General features: G+C 40.3%; 2 protein-coding genes across 2 annotated transcripts; both read right to left on the reverse strand.

The window, feature by feature from the left end:
- Nucleotides 1–1,487: 1,487 nt before the first annotated feature.
- On the reverse strand, nt 1,488–8,950 carry kif3cb (kinesin family member 3Cb). The gene is made up of 8 exons (XM_015003408.2): nt 6,868–8,950; nt 6,683–6,784; nt 6,482–6,604; nt 6,215–6,333; nt 5,212–5,328; nt 4,736–4,850; nt 3,384–3,556; nt 1,488–3,224 (listed from the first exon to the last, which is right to left on the reverse strand). Exons 1-8 carry the CDS (start codon nt 8,275–8,277, stop codon nt 3,074–3,076), a joined length of 2,310 nt encoding a protein of 769 aa, XP_014858894.2. The 5' UTR covers nt 8,278–8,950; the 3' UTR covers nt 1,488–3,073.
- An 831-nt stretch (nt 8,951–9,781) lies between these two features.
- hadhab (hydroxyacyl-CoA dehydrogenase trifunctional multienzyme complex subunit alpha b) lies at nt 9,782–18,295 on the reverse strand. Its single transcript, XM_015003409.2, has 20 exons — nt 18,141–18,295; nt 17,119–17,160; nt 16,960–17,030; nt 16,731–16,864; nt 16,401–16,539; nt 16,203–16,322; nt 15,260–15,362; nt 15,003–15,125; nt 14,803–14,921; nt 13,615–13,671; nt 13,421–13,530; nt 13,199–13,333; nt 12,914–13,085; nt 12,718–12,804; nt 12,479–12,619; nt 11,783–11,851; nt 11,468–11,663; nt 11,247–11,361; nt 10,554–10,699; nt 9,782–10,458 (listed from the first exon to the last, which is right to left on the reverse strand). Exons 1-20 carry the CDS (start codon nt 18,205–18,207, stop codon nt 10,313–10,315), a joined length of 2,292 nt encoding a protein of 763 aa, XP_014858895.2. The 5' UTR covers nt 18,208–18,295; the 3' UTR covers nt 9,782–10,312.
- Nucleotides 18,296–19,440: the final 1,145 nt, after the last annotated feature.

Raw genomic sequence — 19,440 nt, forward strand, 5'->3', positions numbered from 1 at the left:
GTGTATTTTCTTTTAAGTAGAAAATGTACAGTCAATAAAACATAGTTGGATATTGAGGTAGAGGTATGTAGGATTTTACAGAGTACAGTAAATAAAATGTGCACCAAGGAACACAACACAGCACTCTGCTTTGTGTGTATTTGGGTTGATGACATCATAAGAGGCATAAGAAGGGTCAGGTGGCATTTGTAAATAGCTATGATGACCTTCTCTTAACAGAATCTGAATATTGGCCTTTTAAGTTTTGCCTCGTCCATTTCTTTATGGAAGTCCAGAGGTGTCAAAATCTCAAAAAATAAATAATCAATCATTGAGGTGAACTCACTTAAATTTGAAATGAATGCATTAATAACTTATTAGCTAGGAGTTTTGATTTTGAATCAGAGAAGAAAGAAACAAAACAAACAAAAAAACCTAGCTTGGTGGGACATAATAATTTACCTAACATTTGTTTGCCAGTTGTCCGGGAGATGCACAAGGCAGAGTGTATTGAGCAAGCCTACAGTATCACCTCAACGCAAGCATGTTCCTACTTGTATAGACACCAAACTAGCATTAGTTACAACAGCACACAACCTAAGAACAAAACAAGAAAATCTACTGTTACTGTCGAAGTTCACACGTCATTTATTAAGTTGTCAAGCAAAATCTGATTAAATAAGACTAAGAAATCCTCTAGTTGGTTTGTTTTTTTACATTGCATCCCATCCCTATTATATGACCATGTGACCGATGGTTCTTATGGTATCTATAACACTGAGTCCACAGAAATTGACATATCACCACCTATCAATTTTATTAAAATGTGGATGTCGCATAAAAAACACATACAATAACTGCAGCTTTACTAAATATTTTATGGTCGAATGCATTGTATCTGGCAGCCTCACCCAACAAAATCGGGGGGTGTGACTCTGGCCTGAACTGGACTTTATGTGAAGGTCCACCAATCAGATCTAATCAGTAATATGTGTATGTAAACAGACAAAAGAGAGAGAATGAGAACATAACTTGAAATTTTCTTGAATTAATTTGAACTTTTAATAACTTTAATACATTACTTTGAACTTCAAACCACTTCCACGGCATTTTATGTTGCAAAGTCTTCCTAAAAACCAATGCAGCTTTCCTAAATAGTGCTCCGCCATTTGGCTCCAGCCATACCAAATACAAGCAAAAAAATTTGGAACAAGGGGAAGGGAGGCAGGTGACCAGATAGGAAAAAAATAAAACACACAAGTGCGCACTCAGAAAAACTCTGATCAATGTGCTATATGATGCCAACAAAGTTGTGAGAGGAGGGAAGTGTGTTTTTGAGAGAGCAGGTTTTATCTGAATTAAATTAATTGCAAGGAAATCAATAGAAAAACAGACCATGACATGGTAAGAGACACCCTGTGATTTTACAAACTGTCACTTGCAACTATGAGGAGAGTCATTAAGAGAAGTGCAATACAGATTTGAATGAAGAATGACAAAATAAGCACTTCGAGACTATTCAGTGTTTATTTTGTTATGTAAGCAAGTCGACTTTCCACAATCATGAAAAAGTAAGGCAGCTAATCAAGACGGCACTGCAAGCTTTCTTTCACATTTTGGATTCACAATTACATTAGCCCAAAAACCGCAGCAAAACATCATACAGCACACAGGCTACGTTAGGATGTTCTCCCATTCGGTCAGCCTTGATGTGTTTGGCAGAGACATGGCCATCTTTTCTTTTGTCTACAACTGTGTGAGCATACAGACTTTCAATTCTAAGATTTTAATAACCATACGTTAAAAAAAATTCAATCAAAAAGCTTACTGGCTTTAAAAATTTGGTTAATACAATCTGAGATGAGCAACTCTGTTTATGAATATTAAAACAGAATGCTAAAGCATTGAGTGCATCTTAAAAACATTGCTACAAAGAGTTACTGAAAGGTGCGCAACTTTTTTTTTCTTTTTGGGAGCATTTAAGGCAAGAATATACTTTATTCCAGACGTTTTGTGGGTTGTTCGGATGCAGCTTTGCACACTTGAAATGTGATGTCAATAAGCAAGCCCACATCATCACCTCTCCACCAACATGCTTAACAGTTACACATCTAAAAGGCATTGTTCCAGATACTACAAGTTGTTCAGCTATGTCATTGTGTTTTGATTTTTTTTTTTTTTTTTTTGTCAAGAAAACGCTGTTATATCTTTCTAAGATTGACAATAGCAACAATTACTTCTTTAAGATTACAATTAGTACCTTTCCACTTGGTCACCGTGCAAAATCATTCCTAATTGCTTGTAGATAATAATGATTAATAGAGGAGATCAGACTTTCTGATGACTAGTTATTTAGGTACATTTAATGCACATTAAATCTGTATTATGACATACTTTTACCAATCAAACAATAAAATATTTTGTCTGGTCGTATATTTTGTTTGCATATTTTTTCTGATCAAACAATTTTAACATTTTTAAAATAAAGTAAATCCCAAGTAAAGTTTAATTGAATTTGGATTACTTTCCTTTTCCACTGATTGTGGTTTGATCCCTGTATAGCTCAGCTGATTCTTACGAAATCTGACCCCTTCGCCGCCTGAACAAGCTAAAATGGGTCTAGGCGACCCCATTCTGCAAAGCAGTGTTTTCTGGAGTCATTTCTTTGGGAGCAGTTTTCAAATAAGTGGGCTAAAAACATCCCTCTGTCAGTACAAAGACATCCTGCAGTACACTGCACCATTTTGTACCCAAAAGGCAAAAATAATAATAATTTAAAAAAAAAATGGCAGAGGGGTGAAAAGACCAGTATTTGATAATTTTTCATCTGAGATTTCTTACGCATAAAAGCACTTGCATTTTTATCATGACTGTAAGAGATGCAAAACAAAAATCACTCTGTCAAATAAAACAAAGCTTAGGTATAATAACATGCTGAAACTAAGAAATTAGAACATTTTCACTTAAACTATTCTACTTTTTTAAATAAACTCAGCTTCAAAAATGAATTAATATGCATGGATCCTCCTTAACTTCCATCTCTAACCGGGCACATAAAGAGAACTAAGGCCAGCGGACACAATGTGACAGATAATCAGGGGCTCGTTTGGACCGGTCCTCCCGAAGAAAGATACGCAGCAGAGGACGGTCTTCGTCTCGGAGAGGGAGAGCAGCTCTGAGGTTCACATGTGAGAATAGTGGAGGATGAGGACGATGTGACGGATGCAGCTTGTGGCGCCTGATACCTGCAGACCATAGAAAATAAAACTATCTGTAACTGCAAAAAAAAAAAAAACACCACAAAAATGTGATACAGCTCATTTATGCTGTGCATTACTGTTTCCAAAAAGGGCGTGTGAAGTATTTTGAATTAAATATTCCTCTGTTTTCTGTCCTTCACTTACCAGGACTGGGACTTCCTGACCCTTGAAGACGACGCGCCTCTTGCGCGCACATTCAGCGGCAGATCCGGCAGCAGCCTGGGGGTGAAGGCTCTCTCCAGGCATTCGCCGTTTAGGTTCAAGGTGAACATGGTCGGTGGGGACATGTCTAACTCCAGCAGCATTACGTTTTCTGCCTGTAAGAACAGACGACACTGCTTATAGTGCAATTATGAGTGACTGTTTCCGATAATATCAGGGAACAGAAGGGAAGGATCGTCGCTGAGCTGATTATTGTTTGACGAAAGTCAAGCGTGCAGAGTTTGAGAACGTCGCAAATGCATGTGAGGAGGCTGAATTATTTATAATGACTTGCGTGCGAAAATATTAATTTTCCTTAAACTTTTACACAATTGGTTACTTTCCAACTGCAAACGTCAGTGTTTGGGCTTCATGTGATTTCACATGGGTTTGTATTCTCCCCTGAGACAGCGCTTTGTAGCACTGTCTGTCAGTTTAACTAAGGCTGCATGTTTTTCATATGTCCTCATCAATCAGAAAATAACTTTTTTCTTTTTTTTCTTTTTTCTTCTACAGGTTTTCTTTGAAAATAGCTCAAGATGAATCAGTCTGGACGGACGGACGGACGGACGGACGGATGGATGGATGGAGAGCCTGCGAACGTCACAGATCCCGAACAGGATTTAGGCTTGGACTTTGACAAGACACATCAAACCAACATTTCATTGTAGCTTTGGTTATATGTTGAGGGTTGTTTTCCTGTAGAAAGTTTTCTGCAGTCTTACAATTTTTCTTCCAATATTACTCATATTTACTTCCATCGATTTTAAAAAAAAAATCAATTCTGAACAGTCTCCTTCTCCCTGCTGAGGAAAAGCATCCCCACAGCATGATGCTAGCACCACCGTGTTTTTACAGTGTGCATGGTGAGCTTCTTGTTTCGATTAAAATACGCAGAAGTGGCCTCCGTTCAGGAATTAGATGTCTTCTGAAAGCAGTTGGTCCCACTGGTATTTGTTTAGCTTAGCGGTATGAGAACAAAGGGGGCTCAATACAAATGCATGCCACACAGATTTTTTAAATACGGTACTTTAAACCCGTTTACACAGTGACAATATTTTTTCAATGGAATGTATAGCATCTGTATTAAAGCAGAATCAAAATCTGCTGTGCCAGAGCACCAGTTATTTTTAAGATAAATATGAAAAAGATAAAAAACAGTTCAACGTTGCATACAGACTGTTGAGGCCTTCACAAACAAGGCTGCTCTGAACATGGTATAGCAATACAGTAAGATCATTCTAGTGCTCCTTGTCTGCCATCTGGCCTTGTGGTGTAAATATCTGAGCACTGACCTGGTATCTAAATGGGGTCCCAGTAGCGGTGGCGACAGCCATCTGTGCATATTGGCTGATTGGCCTCTTGTATCCCACAGCAGAAAGAGGCCTTCTCTTGACCTGAGTGGGTGTACTGGGAGAACACATCAGAGAGGATGGGGTTAGACTCAGACACAGATCCTCTGGAAACAAACGAAAATAATCCGGTGTCGTAATGGCGCACTGATTCTGCAAAAGAACACTACTGGAGTTTCGACTGACATCTTGTGATATTGGAGGCAATTTCAATTTTTGCAACAAGCTTGACACATTTTTTTTCAATGCTGGGAGAGGTTTAGGCCCACAAGGCTCGGAACTCAATGAGCGGTTCTAAGGATTGTTATGGTTTTTACTTTCATCACACTCGGTAAAAGATTTACACACCCTGCATGACTCTGTAGTTTCAGTGGATTCAGTGGCATGGGACGAGATCGATGAGCAATTGATTTACTGACCTCTCTGAAGGAATAACCGGTTGTAGCCACCACTGATCTTCCTCGCTGTCGAACTGCAGCCTGTTCATGATCTTGTTCTTTTCCTCGGGGGGGATGAAATTCTCAATCAGAAGATATCTGCAAAATACAAAATAAATGTCCATCCAAAGTGATAAAACTTGTGCAAACGTAATAAAAAACAAACAATAAGGAAGCAAAAAAAAAAAGATCTAATCATCACTATTCAAAATTTTGTACCAGTACTTATAATATATCACGATAATTACATCAAAGCTTGGGTTGCAGACCTTAAGTATAATGCCAATCAGTTGCAATGGATGTTATGTTGGGTACAAGCAAGTTTTTATTGGGAAAAAAAAGTGTTTTATGAAAGTCAGACTTTCATTACAGCAAAAGTTATGATTTTAAGAAGTATGGCCCTGTTAAATGCTGTTAGGTAATTATTATTTTACCTTCAGTAGGAAACTATTAAGGTGTCTTCATTTAGTATAAAGCCTAGTATCAAAGGACGCTAAATACTATTCCCAGAGGACAAAACTAAAGGGGACGTTTAAGGGTCTATTATTGTTTTACGACATTCAATCGATTAAAAAAATGTATTGATTTTTACACCAGCTACAAGTTTTCCACACATTGTCCATGGGGACCGACTGGGCCTTTGCAACACACTGATATGCACTGATCTAAACCTATTCCATTGTAAGTCAGTCTGGATCTTCACCATCATTGTCCTTGCAGGAAGGTGAGCCTCCATCCCAGTATCAAGTGTCTCTGTTTTTCTTTTTTTTCAGGACTGCCCCATACTTCGCTCTGTCCATCTTCACATCATGAACTCTGATCAGTTTTCTGTCCCTGACAAACAAAAAGCTTTCCAAAACACAATGCGTCACCGTCGGGATGGTGTGTCAAAGGCGATGGGCAGGGTCACCCCCCCCCCTCCACTGCACACATGCAGGCCAAAGATCTGTAAAAGTGCAAAGCATCAAAAGTGATCATGTCTTACTTGTACTTGAGTTCTCTGGTTAGTTCTTCCTGAGTCTCTTCCAGTTCTTGTCGGGTTGTGACGTGCTCGTCAAAGATGTCTTTCATCTCTCCCCTCAGCAGCTGGAGTTTAGCAAACAGCTGCAGAAAGTGGATAGAAAAAATTACTATTAGCTATCATCAAGCAAAACAAACTTGATTTGAACCGATTCAGTTCGGCTGCAGCGTTATTTTTCAGCGCCTACAAGTATTCGGATAACGGGCAACTTCTTTAGAGATTGTGCCCCACCCTCTTCAGCTTCTTTGTCTTATGTTCCACCTCCTGCTGCAGGGAGGAGAACGTCTCTCTGATTTCCAAGGTCTCTTCATCTTGCAACATCATCTGCTGCTGGATCTCTCGCTCTCTCCGTATCTGAGAAACCGAGCAATTGAGATTAAATGCAAACGTTCGATCGAAGCAGGGGTGTGTTTTCGTTTGAGCAGTGTTTACCTGTTCCGCTATTTCTTGTCTTTTCTGCTCCAGTATTCTCTGCTGTTCATTGGTGTGATCGATGATGGTCTTTCCACCGACCAACAGCTTGCTCTCCATGGCCTGCGAACAAAAACACAGTGAATTATTCGTGCTCATTCCTTTTTGTTTAACTCGTGTCTCGTTTTATCGGTTTAATCAAACACCTTGTATTTCTCGATGATTTTCTCCACCGTATCTTGATCCCACTGCATGTCCCCCAGACTTCTTCTGTTCAGATTTAGGTTCCTCAGTTTCTCACTGCTGCCCTGGCAGGTCAGGATCTTGGTACAGTCGCCCCCATGAATCAGGCAGCGCCTCCCGTCTTCTTCTGCCTCCTCGGCCGCCTTCCACACGTCTCCATCGTTCTCGCAAAGGATATCGTCCTCCATACCCGCCAGGCTTTTGCTCAGTCTCTTGCTGTCTCTCCTCCTCCGGCGCCTCTCCTTTGCCAGCATCCCCCGCTCCTCCAGCTGAGCCTTCAGGCGTGCGATCTCCTCCTGGAACTCCCTCAGCAGGGTGTCTTTGGGGTCCTCGTTAATCCTAGGCTTGTTCTTTATCCTCTTGGCTCTGCTGGCGTACCTCAGGGTCGCCAGGGTTTCGTCGAAGCTCTTGTGAGCCGGCCCCACTGTTGCGATCATCACCGTCTTTGCGTTGCCACCCAGAGAGTCTTGAAGCAGGCGGGTCAGCTTGGAGTCTCTGTACGGGACGTGGGTGCTCTTCCCGTCCACCAGGGCCGAGATGACGTTCCCCAGTGCGGAGAGGGACAGGTTGATCTTGGCCGCCTCCTTCAGACGCTTCCCCTTGGCGCCCGTCTTGCTCTGGCGCTCGCTTCCAGCCAAGTCGACCATGTTCAGCTTCCCAACGCGGATGTGGTCCTCGCCGTCGGGGCCTCTTTCGCTGCATTCTACGGTCACGAGGAAAATGGCGTGGGACCTGGAGCTGCGCTCGTTCATGTTGGTGAAGCCCACCGACCTGGATTGGTTTCCGATGTTCATGACGTGCTCGATCTCGGTGGCGTTCTTCGTCACCACCGAAGACAGGTCCTTCACGTAAACCCCACAGTCCGGATTCTCTTTGAGCTCCAGCTTCTTGTTGTTGTCCTTGCACAGGAGATCCCTGATCTCCTCCTGGTAGATCTCAAGGTAGGACGACCTCACCAGATACTTCTGGTTCTGGCTTCTGGATATCTGGGTGAAGACGTGCTCGAACGAATTGGGGATGACGCCCCTCTTCTCCGGGTCCTTCGACACCCCCTGCATGGTGTGGGTCTTGCCAGTCCCGGTTTGCCCATAGGCGAAGATGGTGCCGTTGAAGCCGTGGAGCACAGACTCCACCAGAGGTCTCACGGCGTCGTCATAGATGTCCCTTTGCTTCGAGTTCCAGCCGTACACCGAGTCAAACGTGAAGACTTTCATCGGCTCATCAGGTGGCGCCTTCGGGTTCCTGATGGTGATCTGCCCCAGTCTGTCATCCACCTCTAGGATGTTCTCACACCCCGCCGTCTCCTCTCTCCTGCTGAACGGCCGGCAGCGGACCACCACCCTGACCGCCTCGCAGTGTTTGCCCGCAGACATTTTTCTCCCCTCTCTCTTTCTGTCTCTCTCTCGATCATTTAGTGTTTATGCCGCTGACGTCCCTCACCGAGTTACATAGCCATTCTCCGGAGCTGAGTCAGTCGTTCCTCTCCTCCACGCAGGTGCAGCGGCGATGACAGCAGCAAAAACAACCGGCAGACACGCCCCGTCTAAGTCAGCCCGGGCCGCTTCTCATCACCCCCGCGCTGCATCTCTTCCGTCCCGGGCATCTTCCCAGGAAGCGAGCGATGGAAGGAGAGACGGAATAAGGATGCTGCTGAAGGGAAAACACCCGCTCATCCAGCCAGCCAGCCAGCTACCCCCCCTCCGACCACGCAGCATCCCCGCTGTACACACCCTGCTCTGCGGACAATGGAGACCAGACATGTGACCTGGCGCGGCGAATTGGATTTGAGCTGGATTTTCTCATGATCACATTGTGGAAATTAATGATTTGTAAACACACCTTTCGAAAAAAAAGAGAGAAAGAAAAGAAAGAAAAAAAAGGAGAGACATTTTATATCTATCAGGAGGAATCCCAATTAAATAACCAATTTTCTGTCCATTTTCATGTCCATTACAGGTACATCCAAATAAATCATAATAATTGAAAAGCTAATTTATTTTAGGTGTAATTAAAACAAAAAAGAGAAACTCAGATGCAGTTGCGTTAAAAAAGCATTTATCCCCCCTTTTCAGATTTCTTCGTTTTTGACGCATTTAACTAAACGCCTCAGATCAAACAACTTGCACTGATCAACTAATCAAACATCTAAACAATTGTATTGAGGAATTCCGTTTGTGAAGTGAAAACAGCTTTTAAAACCAACCTCTTTACTCTTCTGTTAACAGTGACTATTTTAAACATAGAAAAGCTTTGCTATGTTAAGCCGCAGCAGGTCATTGCTAAAGTAGCTGGTCGGTCACACAGCGCAGTTTCCAAAGATTAATGGAAAATTAAGTGGAATGAAAACAGGCTGGTGTAAGGAAATCACACAAACAGTAGGAATAACTATAAAATCTATAGAAATGTGAGGCAAAAACCATTTAACAGTTTAAAATATATCAATTTGTATGATAAACCTACACAAATACATTTTTAACTGAATTACTAGAATATTTTTACTACATTTAATTTTAAATGCATCTGAAGAACACCAATTCAAATCCCTTTGCATAATATTGAATGTTTTGAAGTGTGTAGCAGATTTATAGTGTAAATCCAGTTTTATATTCTACTTTTAAAAAAAAGAGAGAAAAAAAAGAGACCACCACTAAAAAGTTCTGGCAAAGTTCAGGTTATGAAATGTGATAATCATATTTCAAAACTGGCATTTGTTCCATATGCAGCTAGTTTTAAATTGATGTGTTGAGGGTAAAAAGCAAGACTTCACTGAAGGAAACCATCTTTAGGTTTGTTTACATTCGTTAGTGAGCAGCTCTTTCTTTAACCCCGAGAAACTTCTGTCCAAAAAAGAAATAAACTTCATATGCAAAACCAAAGGCTAATCAATAACATTTTTATTGTAGCTTCACATTTACATATTTCTCCATACCAAGCAAGAAAACCTTTAATGTACAAAGAAAAACAAGACACTTGCTGAATCATTATGTACCTCAACATTCATGGATATTAAAGTCATTTGGCAGCAGGAAACGCTTCTTCTTCTGCAAATGTCTTTACAGATGCAATGTGTAAATAACTGATGTCCATACGCCCCTTAATCTATACATCAAATGAACATTTATGTAAAAATATTAAAACAGCCTTCCACCGTTGCCGTCATTTTGCACACTCTTGCCAGTTCATTAGGCACACCAAGCTAAAATACATGCAATCTGTGGGATTTCACTTCTGTCACCACAAAAGTGAAAAATCAGAACTGTCGTGAAGGTTGGGACTTATTGCATCAGACAGCATCGCTTTAGGTTAGCTGCACCTAATAACCGGTCAAAGTGCACCGTCAGCACTAATCGATGTTAGGCACATTGTAAGTGGCAAACTGGAGTTTATTAGGAGCTACTGGCAAGTCGGTCACTTGTGAAATTTCCTGCTGGAATCCTTTGCGTGATCCAGTAGGAGTTGGCATGGAGTGAACTGATTCCCGTACACTTCTTCAAATTTCCTCATCTTGTCCACCAGCTTGTCGGCGCCGAACGTGTCCACGAAGCGGAAGGGCCCTGGAGGTGTCGGATAGAGGGATATTTTTCAAAACGCGTAAACAAGATAAAGGATATACGTTTGTGTATGTTTCAACGGGGATCGGTTGACTGACCGCCGAGACAGGGGGGGAATCCCAGTCCAAACACGGCGCCGATGTCTCCCTCCAGCGGGCTGTTCAAGATGCCCTCTTGCAGACACAGCACCGCCTCGTTGACGAATCGAGAAACGAGCCTGTACTGCACGTCGGAGTCGGACGAACTGCAAAACATCCACGAGCGAAACGACTTTATCAGCAAGAGTTTAAACAATAACCCACAGACAAACTCACAGCGTAGATATTAGATAATATCTGACCTCTAACTAGCAACAGGATAATAGCTGCTTTGGTTTTGTGAAAAGATGCAGGTTAAGTAGTAAAGCTACGTGGAACTTATGCATTTAGACCAGTTGCTTAAATTAGATTTTCTCCTTGAAAAATATTTCAACTTAATTCTGACTGAATGTTTATTTTTGTTCTTACTGGCAGAATGTGTTATTAGTTTAAAGTAGCCGGCTTCCTGGCACAAACCTCGCTCTCAAACATGCAACAGCAATTTGAAAATTGCTGTTGGATGTTTGACTGAAGTCAACTTAAGTTGGGGGTTTTATAAGAGGCTTAATGTCAGCCGGCTTTATCCATCCGAAAACAAAACTGGATGCATGTTGTAACCAGATTTACCCACTGGAGTCAAACTGTCACCTTTAGATAAAATAACATTGGCTATTTTCCACTTGTTGCATGTACAATAGTTTCGTTATGACTTACACGGCCGGGTTTGGCGTGATTTTGAATTTCTCCAGAATGTCTCCAATATCTGGGTTGACATCTTTGCCTTTGCGGCCCGGCTGGTAGATGTAGCAGCCTTTTCCTGATTTCCGTCCTTCAGAGTTAAGAACATTTATTTAAAAAGTGAGCAAAAAGGAGCATTTATAAATCAAAACTGAAACAAGAACAATACCCCCCCCCCAGAGGAAAAAAAAACATACCTTTAAATCCCAGGTCCACCATGGTTTTTAAAACCTCCACATTTCCGCCACCAAAGCGGGAGCCAAACGCTTTGCCGAGATCCTCGGCCACGTGAGCCGCGACGTCGATGCCGACTTCATCGGCCAGCGTGGCGGCGCCCACGGGGAACCCGAAGCTTGTCGTGAGTCCGTCCAGCTTCTTGGGGTCGACGCCTTCCTGCGTGGGAACGAAAAGGGCGCAAATCAGTTATGGCAGAAGCAATGAAATTCTCACTCGGATTCTGCGGTATCTGTGAAGAGAAACGTCACAGCTGGATTTTTGCAGCAACAACTAACCTGAAGTACTCTCACTGCTTCTGCCAGCATAGGAGCCAGACACCTGGTTGTGTAGAATCCAGGTCCGTCCTGAGGAAAAATTAGAGTCAAAGTGCTTGTGAATATAAACAACCAAGATTTTTTTTATTATTAAATTCCCCCCCTCGCCCCTCAAAATTCATTTTCAAGTTAAGTTTTCAAACTTTTCCAGACCCACCAATGCAAATGATCTAAAGTGGATAGTTTCAATTCAGTACTATATGACATCACTTATTACTATGATTAATAATGTCTTATGATAGTATTCTACAAAAGTAAAGCTAAAATACGACATTTTATGTTTTAAAGATTGTCACAAAATTATCTGGGATGTGAACTAAACACAATTTAAAAAAAGACCCCCAATTTCAATAACTAATGTATAATCGCCAATACACAGACCAATGACTAACTGAGCCATTAGCAACAATAAATACTCTTTACGCTGAACAAATCGGTTTGTATTAAAGTAAATGACCTTCCTGATCAATTCAAATATTTAAACGCAACATAAATAATCACTTGATCACTGGGTAAGGAAAATATTTTGTCCCAAAACTTTACTACAGCTTCTTTACCAAATTGTGCAGTTTGAATATCAAGCACTTTCCAATTGAATTTCAAGCAACCTGTCTAATGTTGAAAGAAACAGGAGACAGCCAGAGCCCTAAAACTCACGCCAACGACTATGATGACTTTGCCCTGCTTCAGGCCGACCGCCACGGCGGACGCCGTCGTGTCCTTTGAGGTCTTATCGGTGGTTATAATCTCCAGGAGTTGCATCTTGTCCACCGGAGAGAAGTAGTGCATTCCAATCACCTGAGCGTGGAGAGAGTTATTCAGCTTTTCTTCTTGCAAATCAAATGTTTCTTGTTTTTTTTTTTCAGTTTCTATTTGCAAAATTTCCAAGATCCAACCTTGTCTGGTCTCTTGCTGGCAGCAGCGATCTCCTTGATGGGGAGAGCGGAGGTGTTGCTTGCGAATATACAGTGAGGGGGGATGACCTGCCGGCAGACGTGGAAAGGATTAGCTGAAATGTTGCTGGATTCTTACCAAAAAGTGTTTAAAAAAAAAAGAAAAAAGTAAAGTCTCAGCGAGTAAGGCGACACGTACGGCTTCAACTTCCTTCAGGACAACATGCTTGATGTTAATGTCCTCAAACACGGCTTCGATAACCATGTCGGCCTTTTCAAAGCCCTTGTAATCCAGCTGACCGGTCAAGTTGGACAGTATGGAGTCCCTCTCAAAGGAGGTGATGCTCTTCTTCTTGGTCTTGTCATTGAGCCTGGTTCAAATATATATAAAGAAACTTAATAGCATTTAATAACATTCAAGATTTTGCAAAGCTGCAGAAGTCGGATGAGCTTCTGAGCCTCCCGACGTGAGATTTGCACCGACCCTTTGAAAACCTGCTGCTCTCCTCTGGCCAGTCCTTCCACTGTGGTGTCCTTGAGGATTGTGTGGACACCTTTATCCACGGTGACCTGGGCGATGCCCGCTCCCATCAGACCTGCTCCCAAAATGGCAAGAGTTCTGGGAATAAACAGAAAGCAGGTCACCTTCTACTGCAAATAGTTTTGTCATCACCAGCAACCGTCCCGTAATCAGAAACGCACGCACTTCACCGGTCTCGCCGGGGTTCCGAAGCGATTCTTCTTGCACGCCACCTGACCGTGATACAGGCCGATCAGCGCGGCTGATTCTGAGGTTCGTGCCAACTGACCAAAGTTCTGGGACAAACAAAGAGATACTATGCTCAGCAAAACAAAAAAAAAGTAAGAACTAAATGTGCAAATGATGCAACAACACTTTACCAGAGACTCTGCCAAGTATCCAGCAATGGGGCCCTCCTCCACTCCACTCTTCACACACTGAAACAGTAAAGAAAAAATAAAGATAAAGATTTTTCTTCTTTTCTTTTAAAGTCTGCTTGCTGTAAAGAAAAACTGTTTTTTTGATGACAATTGGGCAAACTGCAAACAAAGCATTATTGTTTAGTAATTGTCTTTATCTTGAAATATCACCAAGACTGAATTTAAAGGTGCAGTAACATTTATAAGAACATTTTCATTTTTTTGTTAAAACAGTCACTATTTTTTGACAGTATAATACGAGAGAAAAAAAATAAAATCAAGCTCCTCTGCCTTCTCCCTATGAACCGCCGTACACAGCGAACTCAATCTTTCCACAGATTACCTGTCTCGTATTAAGCCGTCACAACATAGTGACAGCTTTAATAAATATTTTAAAAACATGTTTTTGTAAAAGCTCCATACTGCAGCTTTAACTGCGACGTTGGATGACGAGTTCCCTCTCTCTGTCTCTGAATCTGGAAGAAAAATAAATAAAATCTACATCTCCTGCGGTGCCGCCTTTTGAGAATGTCCATAATGAAGGTTTTCTCCACTAACGCCATGTTAACTATTGGCTAAAATCTGCCTCTGAGCTTGAAAGTGAACCCTGGACTGCTCTCCAATCATCGCAAATTAATACACACATTTAAAGCACTGGGGCAGTGATGCTTGACGACTTTCAAAACAGATGGATCCATTTATGTATGCAGAAGGAGGCATAAATGAGCATTTAATGAGGAAATGAAACATGTTAGTTGTGCTCGGCGTGTAAAAGTCTTCATCTCACAACCTGGAGGATTTTACTGCAGTGGTGGAGAGACGAGCAGCACTGTAATTTTCATTTTACCTTATAAGAAATTTACAGTAATGTTCAGTTATATGTTCAGTTTATGCAGGAAGTAAAAACATTTTGAATTATGATAATTACAGCTCTTTAAAAACAAATAAACAAGCAGAATCAATAGAAATGTGTATCGGGTTGTCAGAATTTTACAGATTAAAAAAAAAAAAAAAACTGGTCAAATGATTGATACCTTTATCATTAGATTCTAACTTTTACCATTTATCAGAATCGACACTAATATAAAGACATTTATGTGTATTCAAAGACGAAGCAGACTGTTGGGGACTTGACTGGGTTTTACTTACTTCAATGATCTTCAGCGGTGCCGGATAAAGTCCCTTGCTCTGCTTCATGACTTTATCGTGGACAGTTTTATAGATTTTATTCCGTACAAACTCAAAGCTCATCACGTAGTCTTGAATTTCTGCGGATGGAGAGTAATAACTCCATTTGTAAAGAAAGAAAACATCAGATTCAAACACCAAACGAAGGAAAAAGAACTTACTCTGCATCATGCTTTTCTTTTGCTGAGTAGAGATACTCTGGTTGGCAATCCCTCTGGCACATTCAACAGCAATTTCTTCCAAGTACTCGATTGTTCTCTCCTCTGGACTTTTCAGCCCAGGCCCTGGAGCATGAGCAAAAAAAAACAAAACATAAATCATCGTCCCAACTCAGGGATGGAAAGGAAAAGGCAAAGTCTTACGAAACCAGTAAAGCTTTCAAAACTTTAGAGAATTAAAACAAAGAGCAGACTTTTACCTAGTGGGTCAACAAGCTGGTGGACAAGCCCCATCTTCTTGGCTTTATCTGGTCTGATGTTTCTTCCTGTTAGCATCATGTCAAAGGCACTTGGAAGACCAAGCTACAGGTCACAACAGCAGACTTTTACCAACAGGTGAGCCAGTTTTTTTTTTTTAAATTACTTCTAAATAACTACAGAAAAATAATCACACTTAGAATATTTCTGGGTCTTTTGTTGTTAGATACAAATATTTTTCTTGTTACATTTAAAGAGTGATAATCAGGGATGTCGATGCCAAGGCGTTTTTAAAAATGTCTGCTGGACTTTCAGCAGTAGGTGAGGCAGCCGATCTGGGTTTTCAGACACAATTTAAATGTTTTCATCATTCTTGGTGAAAAAAATAAAAGAGATTACTCGCTCTTTCAGTTTCCTCAATGAGTGTCTGAAGGAGCAATGAGGTTTGTTGACCATCAGGAAAAATAGATACTACAATAATAGTTTATAATCAAGTTTTGGACTGTGACTCATGGCTCATGCCTGCTCCTACATATATGAATATGTATCTGGAACAAAAAAAAACAAAACAAATCCTGATTGGGAAGTTCCTACCAACATCTAAATCTCAAATAAGCATGTACTCTATTTTTGTTGATTTTAATGATCATTTTTACAATATTCCAGTATTTAAAAAAACTGCTAAGAAAAATGAAGAAAAAAAAAAAATTATTTAAAAGACAGAAAATGATGTTGTGAAAAACAAAGTGGCATTTTTGGACTCTGTTTAACTATAGAGCTCATCTTCCAGCTTAAAATACTCAACACTTCAGTGAAAATGAAAAGCACTGAATTCTGTAAACATGTATGGTTGATGGAAAATGAGTGTACTTATGAGGTGATAAGATGCCTAAGAAATCAACATTTAATGCAAATCAGACTTTGGAAAATCTTTCCCACACAAACCATTTTTGGGAGCCTCTGTGTGCCACCAGCTCCAGGCAGAAGGCCCAGCATCACTTCAGGAGTACCAAGAACCGTCTTCTTGCTTTTTGTTGCAATTCGGTACTGGCAGGCAAGGGCAAGCTAAAGTAGAAAAGATGACAATATTACAATACGTCCTCCTAAAGAATATCTTTAAGGTTTAAAAGTTACGCTTCCTACCTCCAGGCCTCCTCCTAAACAAGAACCGTTGATGGCAGCAACAATGGGTTTAGAAGATCTTTCAATCCGTTCAAACATCTGCTGCCCTGCCTGAGAGAGTCTAGTGACCTCCTCTGCGGTGTTGCAGGCCTGGATCATACTAAAAAAAAGAAAACAAAGTTGTTTTTTCAAGCGATATATTCAAAAAACATATTGCTTAAGACTCAATTTGATATTTTATTTATCAAGAACTTATCACAGAGCATTGTGGGAGGAGTTTTCTGATCAAAAGGACAACTTCAGAGACAATCTTTCATATTTAAAGAACATTGTTGACCGCTGGAAACTTACTTAATATCAGCTCCTGCAATGAAGGACCCTGGCTTCGAGGAGATGAGAACAGCACTTTTCACAGCGTCGTCGGCCCACACTTCGTTCATGACCTCCGTCATCTCATTTTGCATCTGAACCGACAGCGTGTTAACCTAGAAGTCGACATGGGAACCGACAAGAGTCACATTTCTTCTGCGCAACTCAGAGACGCGTGGTTCTTAAATTTTAAACTCGAACGAGTTCACACCTTGGAGTTTGGGTCGTTGATCCGAATGACGGCAACGTCATTCTTGACTTCGTAGTCGACATGGGTTCGGGCTGAAATCAGACAAGCAGGAGCACATTAGTTTCAATGTAATCGAGGGGAAATTATTCACATATGCTCTGTATAAAGAAAATAAATTACCAAGCATGGCAGGAGCTACTGAAAAGGTGCGGAAAGTACTGCCTGAGAAGGGAAACAGTGGAACAGGAACATTATTACAATTGAACAAAAAACAATTATTGAGTTTGCAGAAAGTTTTCTAGCAGTTATTTCTAAAATTGTAGAAATGCATTTTTTCAAAATGAAAAGTTGCTTTATGTTTTATTGTAAACTGAACGGGAACAGATTAACCGAGAATGTCGGACCTTAAAATGCTGCAATTTTCTTAGTTTTACACCTAAACACCATATATATAAACTGAGATGTCTTTTACAGCTTTTTCAATCAAAATTGCTTTGAAAACTCTATGAACTTACCTACAGTTTAACGTTTTATATCTGAATCTATTCTTGTCCCTGTGCTATTTTTACCACACATTCAAAACATTATCGAGTTTTATATTTAATAACTTAAAAATAAATGTATACACGGTATCTGAGACGCTTAGATTTGACTGCCTTGACCTCAGGTGATCGTAGCTGTGCTATGTGAGAATGACCCTTCACCTAGATTCTCCGCCTACCAGACTCAGTGATAGTGGCTATCACAATGGCGAATGAATGGCACAGCGCTTGAAATCCAGCTTCTAACTATCCAAACTTTATCGCCAACGGCATTGAGTTACTGCTTTAAACTAAATGATCTAATTCAACTATTCTTTTCGACAACGGATGCCATCACACCATTGATTCCTTAGCATTGAGCTAGTTAGCATTGCTAGTTCAGTCAAAATTCTGCAACCTCAAACAATTATTTTATTTTAAAAAATCATATCTGCAAGAAATGTCTGTATAGATTCTCATAAAGATATGCGTTGGACTGCCAAAACGATTGTGTTGTGACATGCAGCTCTACATATTTGATTTGAGCTAGCTAGCAGCTAGTCAAACAGGCTAATTACTCGACAGGGACACCTTAGCAGAGCCCGGTATTTCCAATATCGCACAGTTCGCACAGTTTTTGTTTCCGTTAGAGTTCAGCACTGAAAAAAAGGTGTACTCCACCTGAGAGAAGAGCATATCGTCTGGTTGACAATCTTGAGAGAACACCTAGAGCTCGAACACCAGCCATGTTGGGAGCGGAGGTCAGTCTGAGGAGCTACGAAAAGCTGCTATCTGGACTCGCTCACTGTCAAATTACCATTACTCTACTTCCGGAGACGGAGCCATCGGACAAGAAGCTGATTGGCTGTTGTTGAAACCCCGCATCTCGTTGGTCTAGTTTATAACCTCGTAGTTTATTGGACGTTGTTCAGCTTGACTTTTTACTATGGGATTTTGTTTAAATTCCCAGTTTAACTACCTCTTAACTTAATTAGAGCTGTCGTTTTACTGCTCTTGACATTGCCTTGTTTTGAAAACCTGAATTTATTTTATCTATTTATTTTTCATTTTTGTAGTTATTTCAAGTTTGCTATTGTCTTATGAATAGCCCAGGTCAATTATTTACAACCCAGGTCAATTATTTACAACATAAATGAATTATATATATATATCACACACACACACACACACAGACACACACACACACACACACACACACACACACACACACACACACACACACACACACACACACACACACACACACATATATATATATATATATATATATATATATATATATATATATATATATATATATATATATATATATATATACACACACACACATACTGATAAAAAAAAAGGGAACATTTCACTTTAATTGTGTGTGTGGCTCCAAATCCAGGCCTCCATTGGTTAATAAATTTGATTTCCATTGATGATTTTTATGTGATTTTGTTGTTAGCACATTCAACTTTGTACAGAACAAAGTATTCAATGAGAATATTTCATTCATTCAGATCTAGGATGTGTTATTTGAGTGTTCCCTTTGTTTTTTGAGCAGTAGATATATATATATATATATATATATATATATATATATATATATATATATATATATAGAAAAAAAAATACTGTATTATAGTAATGACTTGCAAATATCAAAGTTAAAAAATGCCATCCAAATAATTGTATTTTCAACATTCTGCCACATGATGGAGGCAGAATCCAGATTGGGTTCTCTTTCAAAAATGATTTTATCCAAATGTAAAGCTTGAAATATCAATAAGTTTTAGGATTATTAAAAAAATGCTGTATTTTTGTTATTACAATTTTTTTTAATTAGATAAAAAAAAAACCAACAACAACCACTATTTATTTGCTACAGAGTTGCAATTCATCAGTAGTTTGCAGGGATTTGTAGATTACATAAACAGATTCAGCTCTACATCATGCTATATCAGCATATTTGCTAAAT

Source organism: Poecilia mexicana, unplaced genomic scaffold (genome assembly GCF_051168715.1).
Source record: "Poecilia mexicana isolate PSO_F unplaced genomic scaffold, ASM5116871v1 scaffold_22, whole genome shotgun sequence".
Lineage (NCBI taxonomy): Eukaryota > Metazoa > Chordata > Actinopteri > Cyprinodontiformes > Poeciliidae > Poecilia > Poecilia mexicana.